The following is a 10,612-nucleotide window of genomic DNA, read 5'->3' as shown; positions in this document are numbered from 1 at the left end:
ACAAATTATGAAAGTATCAGTATTACATAAGTGAAAGTATTTTACTTATAAATTTGTGGAGAACTTTAGATTTTTGGGGAAAATGTTTGGCCAGTAAAGAATGAATGAGTATAATTAAAATTTGAAATGTGCTTTCTACCAAACGTTCGCTTAATAAATCGCAATGTTACCGATGCTGACTAATGCTGACTGAATGCAAGCTCGTACATTTGCTAGGCGCAGGATGCATGTTTACCGCACAGGTAGGCGTGAGTGGAACTGGAAAGTTGCACAAGAAAAGACGGCTTCTGAGTAAAAATGCACACAATTTTACATTGAGAAACTTCAAAGCATTTGCAAATTAAATCTAATAATTTTTCGTCCGATAAAATACTATCTCAATTTATTTAAGGAGTACAGATTTATTTAACGGCCACAGTAGCGGGCTTAAAAACAGCAATCAATGATTTTTTTAGTATAAAAAATAATTTAATATAAAATCAAATTAAAACACTGATTAGTGCATATATTAAAGTCCATAAAACAATTTTTTAAATATTTTTTGCATCGAAAATGGCGGCGCTACCGGTGAATAGAAGTATGTATGTATATTTTTGAAGGTGCTCCGGGACTTGACATCTAGCGTTCACAAAAAAAGCATACACTAACCAGTGCTTCAATTTGATTTTATATTAAATTATTTGTTTACACAAAAAAATTATTGAATTTATTGCTGTTTTTAGTACCCGCTACTGTACCCCTTAATTTCCAATATTACGTATCTCAAATTTTTTAAACATAATTTTGAAATTTTATTTAAAAAATATAAATTAAAAAATCTTTTCGTCAAGTAAAATATAGCGATGAAAATAAAAAATTTGTGATAACGCGAACTTATACATGTTGTCGCAAAACTATTTTATCTATGATGTAATACACATTTTCATATGTCGTATCGATAGCGCATACAGAAACGTGGAATTGCAGAAGCTAGAGTTTAATCTTTTTTCTTGATATTCTCTTCATGTCACGGTTATCGCAAAATAAGGCAGTGATTTCAATAAAAGCGATATCTGCATACCGAATGTATTTCGATCGATGACAACGTCGTGAATGACATGAAGCGCTATAAGTAACGAGTGATATGTTTTTCCACGGATGGGAACGCATTACTGAATAATATACTTTGCAAATTTGTAATTAACAGCACGCGTGTGTTTGAAAGAAATCAAATTCCAATTACTTTATTTTAACTTCATGATGCTTAATTCATTTCATAATTACAAGAAACCTATTATCAATTGTCAGATGCAAACGATTTATCCCATACTATATCTCGATTCAATTCTATACTGATTACATCGCCAAACTGATAAGATAGTACTTATCGTGCAACTTTATTCAGTTCGTAATATTCGTGATAGACGAACTTTTTATAATTGATAGAATCTGAGGGAAAAAAAATGTGAGAAAAACAAATTTTTTACATACTGCAATATTAATGAATTTCGAAGAAATTCACAAAATAAATCCACAAAATAAAATATCGTTGCGTATCAGCACCTTGAGATGGATCTTGTGAATCTTTTAAAATCATTAGACTTCTTTCTCCCTCTCTTTATTATTCTATAAGTTGAGTATTGTGTACAAGCATAATGGAGCTGGCTTTCAAGAGCAATCTCGCTATTGAAAATAATTATGAGATTATCTCGATGATACAAAAAGTTTACAGCAAAGGATCTTTTATCTTTTCATCTTTCATCAGATCTCACCTTTGATGATTGACCTACTAGGATGGAATTGTTAATAAATAAAGAGAAGAAAATTATATTACATTCTTCATAAATTATTACACTAATTTTTATTACAATAAAGTATTTTAAATTCCTACACAAAGCTAATATTAATCAATAAAATAAGTTTTCATTCAATATATCAAGAATATTTTATAAATCATATAATTTTTCTTTTGTTATCGAGAAGTAATTGATAGAAATACGATTTCTTTATCACGTATGTATGCTTTTCTCAGTCGAATTACGAAATGATTCGCGATACTTTAATAAAGCACTCTGGATGACCTATTTTCCCCGATTCAAGTATGCGATAGAATAAACGAACATGAATAATAACATTAGAAATGAATTGTGGAACGCGATTATAGATATCTGCGAGATGCTTTATAAAAAGTGTGACAATGAAATTGTTAACTCTAAAAGTGACTTGTTTAAATGAAGAATGTTTGTCGTATTTGCTAAATCATATTAAAAAAGGAAGTTGTTACGCATAAAAATGCACAACTTGAAAAGTACATAAATTATAAAGACCGCGTAAAAACGCGTCGCACTAATTCTTATATAACAATGGTCAGAAATTGAGACCCTTCTCTCGATGCGCGAATACGTGACTCCAACGTATATATATATATATATATATATATATATACGGTAAATGGCTCGGTAACTATGCAAATTTAAGTGCAGGAAGATCCGTTTGTTAAACGCGATGAAGACCTCGCCACGTTAACCCATCCGATTTTTTCGATTTTAGTGTCGCATATAAGTGAGAGCGTAAGAAAATCAGCCGAATATGCATCTGCGTGGCTTGCACAAAATTTCATTCGATGACTTGAAATAAGAATGAAATTAAAATGTAATAAAATTATTTTTTAAATACGTTTTTCATTTCAACTTTTCACCATAATCATTTTACAATTAATCACATATGAATATGTAAGGAAACAAATATAATAGCTGTAGCATATATCGAAACAGTTAACCAAACTTAGATCCAAATGCACCCATGAATCGGAAAATGTTTTTGTGAGAATATTTAAATTATTATAAAATCTGAAATAGATGTGCAATATAACTATCATGATATATAAAAAAGCAATTTTTCTATAATTTCACAAACTGTAATTTTTTTATATGATATCAAAAAATAATATTGTTATATTGTTTATTTGAACCAAAATTTGATTGGTTGCTTATTGCGCATTCACAGGAATATTACCGATTTGGAACATAATCATGCAATTATGATTAGATGTATTACAAAACGAGAACTTAGATCCAAAATCTTTAAAATAAACTTTTTTTACTTGAGAATGTGTTGTGGGAGAAGTTGATAGAAAAATGGAAGAAATTAATGATAATATGTTTTTGGAGAAACAACAAGAAGACATAATATATGAGCAGGAAAATCAGGTGAAAGAAAAATCGATAGAAGACATACAAGTAATTGAGAATATAAAAGAGACTAAAAAAGACGAAGAAGTAGATGAAAAAATCGCGACATTTTTGCATGAGAAAGATTTGGATGAAAATCTTATCGAGACATTGATTAATATTGGTCTTACGGATGAACATATCAGGTTAACTGGAATCGATATTTTAGATTTAGACATTCTTCATATTCAGAATTAAAATTTATAATCAAAATGTTGTAAAATAAATTTTATTGTCGTACGTTGTATTAATAAAATATATAAAATATTGAAAAGAATATATAAAATACTAAATACAATATGATAAGTATATTAAAAAGAAATTGATGGCAATTTTTTCTATTTTCTTTTCCTAATCCTTTTTCAGACTTTTAAAAACTCTGAATTTAAGTGAGGACGACATCAACAATTTACAAGATCTATGGCAAGCAAAGATTAAAATCAATAAAAGCAATGATTCTATTATTAATTCTACATCTGGCAGTTTATCGTCTAATAGTCTGCACGAACAATTGTCATCGAATAACATCTATTTAAAAAGAATCTTCAGCAAACCTTTGATCCAAGCTCTTTGTGAAATTATAACAAAGAAACCGGCCGATCCTGTGGAGTATCTAGGCCATTGGCTACTTCATTATAAAGTCAGTTAATTTTGAGATATAAAATTCTTTTGTTACAATATTAATGCTCTCAAAAAAGATACAAAAGATTACATGGAATTTATTCATAAAATGATACAAATATTTTAATGGAATATATTAAGAATATTTAATAGAATGTAAGTAGACAAGAATTATTTTTATAGAATATTTTTTTTTATACAATAGTCACACAATATTATGTATTTTAGATTTACGAGGAACGAGCTATACTGCAGAAAGAACGCGAGTTAGAGTTTTTAATCGGGAAAGAATTGATACTGAAAGTATGCTGAACAATATGTCTCATAAATTTTATCGATATCGTTAAATTATACTTAATTTTTATTTTGACAAATATATAAAATTTGTTTGTTTTGCATAACAGCAATATGAAGACAAAGAAGCTGTTTTTGACGAACAAAAGGATGAAGAAGAAAATGGCGAGAATTGAAATTGTCTCGATTATGACAAATTATGAATCATTTGTTACAAATATTTATGAGTAGTTCAATTATAACAAAATATAAAAAGTGGAAATTAAAAAAATATATTGGGTCATCTAAAAAGTATCCGCGGTTTTTTGTCACTAGATGTGTGTTGATGGTCATATATCTAGTGACAAAGTACCGCGGATACTTTTTAGATAACCCAATATATATGAAATATTCATACAAAGACAATTAATTAATAAAAAATGTAATTATATACATTATATCAAAATATGTAATTAAAAAAAAATAGAATTTATATATGTGTGTATGCACTTTTTATTTTTTTGTTTAATAAAAATTGAAAAAAGAGAGTTTGATTAAATTTATACACACACGCGCACGTTCACACATTAAATTATTGAATTAGTAGATAAATTTACTTACCGATGTTTAAGTTTCATCTGCTTCTTCATCATGTCAGAAATATGTAAAATGATTGAAGAATGCAATTATTGTTAACGCGCGATTGTCTCATTGCAATATGACAAAATTCTAATTTATTATACGCTCTAGCCTTTTATTACATACATGTGTATGTAGATATACATTAAACTTTATACGATAAATAATTAAATTTTAATAGACACAAAATGATTCGAATTTGTTATATTTGAAAAATATTTAGCAAAGAACTCAAAGAATGTTATTATGATACTAAAATTTTCTTTAATAAATCATGTTGCGCTATCTAGCGGAATTTTTAGTATCACTAAATTGCGTGAATGTAGCTATGTATAATAGGGAATTTTTTCCTTATTATAAGTACGTATACAATTTATATTTACCAACCTGTTTTCACATTCACTGGTGTCTCTCAAAAAAATTATTTATCAGATTTTAATAATTGTTTATCATATGTGTGTTGACATCTCAAATTAATCGTTTTGATATCAAATGAATTATATAAATATCTCATATATATACCATAACTGGAAATTCCTAACTTCAACACTAAACACGAAGGCATATACGATATGTTAAATATAATGAAAGGTTATTAACCTTCGAAGAGCAAGTTTGACATTACAGTGTTGACGTTAATGTTCAGTTTAATGTGTGACATCATAATCGTATGACTAAGTGAGATATATATTCTTTTACATTTTCTTATACGCACAAGTGAAGTATTGGGTGAACGATATTCCGAAAATTTACTCTAATTTGTTGCGTAAGTGTGTTTTATGTTCAATTGAGCGTAAATTTTACTCCAAATGTTCACACAACGCCTCTTCCTCTTCGTCATATACAGTCAGCTGTTACGTTGTTACTAACGAGAGTAAAATGTAAAGTTTTTATTTACCTCAAAAACAATCTGTTACGTAGTTTTAAATTATTACTTATATTATATTTTTTATCCAGCGATTTAAGATGATCGCATCAGAAGTTGGCTCGACAAACACAGAACCTGTTCATATCAGGATTACGAGTGAAAAAGCTCCTTTGATCAATGGCAGAAATATGCTTCAACGGCTAAGCAATATTTTTAAGATCGGAAGGACGTCACATTCCGATGGAGATGGCTATGTCGAGTTTGGTACTCTTGGTATGGACAATACTCGTACATTGGGAACTTTTGCTGGTGTATTCAGCCCAGTTACACTGTCTATGTTCAGTGCCTTAGTTTTCATACGAATGGGTAAGCTGTTCTTTATAAAAGTTTCATATCTAGAATATAAGTATCTGTTGATTATACTAATTAGTAATTTTTACAGGATATATTGTGGGTAATGCAGGTTTATTTGTAACATTAATTCAGTTCATCATAGCATATGGTATTTTATTATTCACAGTCGCATCTGTCTGTGCTATATCGACCAATGGCGCTGTAGAAGGTGGTGGCGCTTACTGTATCCTTTTTTTTTATTCTGAGCAATAGTATTAGCTACATATTACTTCCATCAAATAAACTCTATTCATTCTATAACTTCATCTTTCTTTATTTATCTGACAGAGATAGACGAACTATGCCAGTTCACCATTTCAAGATAGCTTATCAGCAGATTCGTTTACTTTGCTTACATATTTGATATAATTAATATATAAGTTATGATAGTAGAGAAATTTATTTTTCTGTACACATTATAAAATATTGTTTTATTTATAACAATGAAAGCATTAAGTTTAATAAAAAATCAAAAATATTTTCCTATTAATTTACATGCAGTCATGATTAGTCGTACATTAGGACCTGAATTTGGTGGCTCTATTGGCACTCTCTTTTTCTTGGCCAATATAGTATCCAGTGCGCTTTGCATTTCTGGATGTGCTGAGGGTTTGGTTGAAAACTTTGGTCCATCTGGTTATTTGAGCGGCAAAACTGGACTCATCCCAGATGGTCGATGGTGGCGATTTTTATATTGTTCTATACTAAATACTGCCAATCTTGTAGTTTGTCTTATTGGAGCTGCAATGTTTGCAAAAACTAGTGTTGCAATTTTGGCAGTTGTTTGTATCTGTCTGGCTAGTGTTTTTATTAGTTTTTTAACTCAGGGTGCAATAGAGGTAAATACTTTTATGAGCTAAATATACAAAATATTTTATTTATATATTTAACATTTTATTTGAATTTTTGATCAATAAATATTTATCGTACTTTTAGATACCAATACCAGATGCAAATACATTGGTACAAAATGTAACAGAGCATGTAAATGGAAGTTACACGGGTCTTTTGTCTTCTACACTTTCAAACAATCTCTATTCGAATTATAGTGCTGATTACTCGAGCGGAGGAACAATGACGGATTTTGCAAGTGTTTTTGGTGTATTGTTTAGTGGTGTAACTGGGATAATGGCTGGAGCAAATATGAGCGGTAAATAAAACTTTTATTTTTATTTTTACATTTTATGTAATGTATTATTGTCATATGACAATTAATAGGAGAGCTGAAAAATCCCGGTCGGAACATTCCACGTGGGACATTATCTGCAGTATTATTTACGTTTATATGTTATATTTTACTATCTGTACTGACGGCTGCTACTACTAGCCGTTTTTTACTGCAAAACAACTTTATGTACATGATGCCAATCAATATGTGGCCACCATTTGTCGCCGTTGGCATTCTGACTGCAACATTTAGCGCTGGTTTAAGCAATTTGATAGGTTCTAGCAGAGTATTGGAAGCATTAGCCAAAGATAATGTATTCGGTATGTAATCAATGACAATAAAAAATTTAATTTCTTTTAATTTTAAAATTTAATTTATATGTATATATAAAATTAAATATCTCTATTTTATTCCTTTTCTAGGTTCGGGATTAAATTTTGTGATACAAGGTACATGGCGCGGCAATCCAATAACAGCGGTATTAACTTCATGGATTTTGGTTCAAACAATCTTGCTTATTGGCTCGTTGAATACTATTGCTCAAATTAACTCGGTACTATTTCTGTTAAGTTATCTGGCTACCAATCTTGCGTGTCTTGGATTGGAACTTGCTAGTGCACCAAACTTCAGGTATTTAAACATTCATTTTTATTATTTTTATTACGATATATATATATATATATAATATATATATATATATATATATATATATATATATATATATATATATTAGGTGTTGGAATTAATTCGTTTTACAAGTGATGGGAAGTACTTTCATTAATGTATTTTTTAATGCTCATGTGAAATAAATAACATTCTTTCATTAAAAAACGCTACGAATTAATTCCAACACCTAATATATATAATATTATATGTCCCTTATAAGTAAATTTAAACCTTCTCTCTCTTTTCAGGCCAACATTTAATTACTTTACATGGCACACAGCAACTATAGGTCTTCTTGGAACACTGATAATGATGTTCATAATTAATAGTATTTATGCTTCCAGTAGTATAATTTTATGCTTAATATTGATCATTGTGCTACATTTATTTTCACCGAGTAAAAACGCACCATGGGGTAGTATATCTCAAGCATTAATATTCCATCAAGTTAGAAAATACTTGTTAATGTTGGATTCGCGTAAAGATCATGTTAAATTTTGGCGTCCGCAAATGTTATTGATGGTTGCGTGTCCACGTTCCGCTTGTCCTCTCATCGATTTTGTGAATGATTTAAAAAAAGGAGGACTTTATGTTATTGGACACATAAAAGTTGGTAAATTTAATGGTCAAAATAACGATCCTACAATCGAGGAATATCCGCACTGGTTGAGTTTAGTTGATCATATGAGAGTTAAAGCTTTCATTGAATTGACTGTGACAAAAACAGTGCGCGAAGGCATGCAACATTTAATAAGATTGTCTGGTATGGGTGCAATGAAACCAAATACGATCGTTCTCGGATTTTATGATGAAGAAACGCCGAAGAATTTCTTCTTAGATTCTCAGTACGCGACAACAATGTTTGAAAACAGTACAACGCTTCCGAATAACACTGTGTTTCCTCTGAGACAAGCAACAGGTGAAAAGAATCTAGATCCGGTTCAATATGTTGGTATGTGCTCGGATGTTTTAAGAATGAAGAAGAATTTATGCCTATGTAGAAACTTTCATCTGTTAAATAAAGCACAGTTGACAAAGTGAGTAGAAATATATATTATCACGAAAATATTTGTAACATCTATTATTATACAATATATATATATATATATATGTATGTGTATGTGTATTTATTTATTTATTTGCTTTTAGAAACTCAAATTTGAAATATATTGACGTATGGCCGGTCAACTTTTTCCAACCGACCGATCAAGATCCATTCGATACAACGTCATTATTCATGCTTCAACTCGCATGTATCATCAATATGGTACCCAGTTGGAAAAACTTACATCTCAGAGTGTTCCATTGCGAAACTGGGGGTGGCAATGAAAGCCTAAGTATCTCAGATTCTCCTAATTCAATGAACGAATATCCGAGAATCTCGAATGAGCACAGAATTCGAAAGTCATTGAATTTGCTGAGAATTTCTGCATCGATTAAAAAAATTCCGGAATGGGGAGAGCAAATCCGAGGTTTAAAGGGTAGACCTCTGCTTGAGCCAAAAAGTCAATACGAATCAAGTACAGAGTCTAATAATGCTTTGAGTAACGTGTCCCGAGCTTATATACTGGGGTAAGCATTATAATTGATTCTTTAACTACAATTTTTTACAAAGAGAAAAATATTTATTAATTTTATTTATCAGAGTTAATCAACTGATACGGCAATATTCTTCTCAAACTGCAACAACATTCATTTATTTGCCTGGTCCGCCAGCTTCAAATACTTGGGATGAGGATGACATGTATCGACAGTATCTACAATCATTGACAGAATTAACTGTTGACTTACCACCGACAGTTTTAATACACGGTGTTAGTGCTGTTACGTCAACTACCTTATAACAAAATGTATGAAAAGATGAGGAGAAATGTTTAAAATATTCTCCATTGGTAAGAAAAGAAGACACAAGAGAAGATAAACTTAAATTATATAATTATATTTTAAATTATTATTTCTCATTTAAAAAAAAAATCTTAAATTCATATAACAACTGTAACTGTAATTTATATTTCATTAACGATTAATACAATTATTTTAGAGAATATAATGATAGTAACGTAGCAAAGCAATAAGAATTGATTTAAGATTAACAGAATTTATCACGTCCGAAAGAAAGTTTAATATTGTAAGTACTAAAATTTATTACTGTGATAACAAAAGTATTGTGTAAGAAATTCTTCGAAGATAAATATTTTTTAAAAATGACTGCTATAAACAAAAATTAAAACTGTAAATATATCAACGGATTTAATTTATCCAATCCAATGGCGCAACATCCCAAATTGGGACAAGGCCTACCTCTCGTACGTATGCCTCTGGTGCACATGCAGGTTATTGTACACAGAGACATATGAGACCTACAACACCGGTTTCGAACGGCAATTTTTGAGAAGTTTTCTTGGCATTAGATGGTTTGCCAACCATCAAAGAGGTAGCTATGAGCGCGTGAAAATTTCTTGAATCTGTCTGCAGAATCGAACCCGAAATCTCTGGGTCAATGCTCATAGCAATCTCGTATGCTACCAATTATATCACATTCGTGCTCGGATTTAATTATAATGTAACTTAATATATTCTATATATAAAACATTATCGCTGTATTGCTCTTTTATATCGCATTTCATATCTGAATATTCAGTAATAATTATAAATATCTAAATAAATACGAATTTATTAATATTATTAGTGAGTTATTATAAAATTTATTTCTAATAAAAGGAATAATATTTACAAATATTTTGTACAGTACTGGACGAAATAAAATACGCATTT

At 29.8% G+C, this 10,612-nt stretch overlaps 1 protein-coding gene and 1 pseudogene across 3 annotated transcripts; both read left to right on the top strand.

The window, feature by feature from the left end:
* Positions 1 to 2,972: 2,972 nt before the first annotated feature.
* LOC147907642 (uncharacterized) lies at positions 2,973 to 4,407 on the top strand (annotated as a pseudogene).
* A 708-nt stretch (positions 4,408 to 5,115) lies between these two features.
* Positions 5,116 to 10,522, top strand: LOC105149302 (solute carrier family 12 member 9). Of its 3 annotated transcripts, XM_087412551.1 has the most exons (11): positions 5,116 to 5,623; positions 5,700 to 5,976; positions 6,053 to 6,187; positions 6,505 to 6,842; positions 6,940 to 7,153; positions 7,222 to 7,491; positions 7,594 to 7,801; positions 8,086 to 8,874; positions 8,987 to 9,409; positions 9,483 to 9,729; positions 9,879 to 10,522. In XM_087412551.1, the coding sequence occupies exons 2-10, from the start codon at positions 5,709 to 5,711 to the stop codon at positions 9,679 to 9,681; spliced, it is 2,844 nt and encodes a 947-aa protein (XP_087268677.1). In that variant the 5' UTR covers positions 5,116 to 5,623; positions 5,700 to 5,708; the 3' UTR covers positions 9,682 to 9,729; positions 9,879 to 10,522. The 3 variants fall into 3 exon arrangements, with proteins under 3 accessions (XP_087268677.1, XP_011059918.1, XP_011059917.1); XM_011061616.2 differs by having other exon boundaries at positions 5,116 to 5,508; positions 9,483 to 10,522; XM_011061615.2 differs by having other exon boundaries at positions 9,483 to 10,522.
* Positions 10,523 to 10,612: the final 90 nt, after the last annotated feature.

This window comes from Acromyrmex echinatior, chromosome 13 (genome assembly GCF_024713525.1).
Source record: "Acromyrmex echinatior isolate Ae372 chromosome 13, ASM2471352v2, whole genome shotgun sequence".
Taxonomy (NCBI): domain Eukaryota; kingdom Metazoa; phylum Arthropoda; class Insecta; order Hymenoptera; family Formicidae; genus Acromyrmex; species Acromyrmex echinatior.
This window is presented reverse-complemented; position numbering and strand designations above follow the sequence as displayed.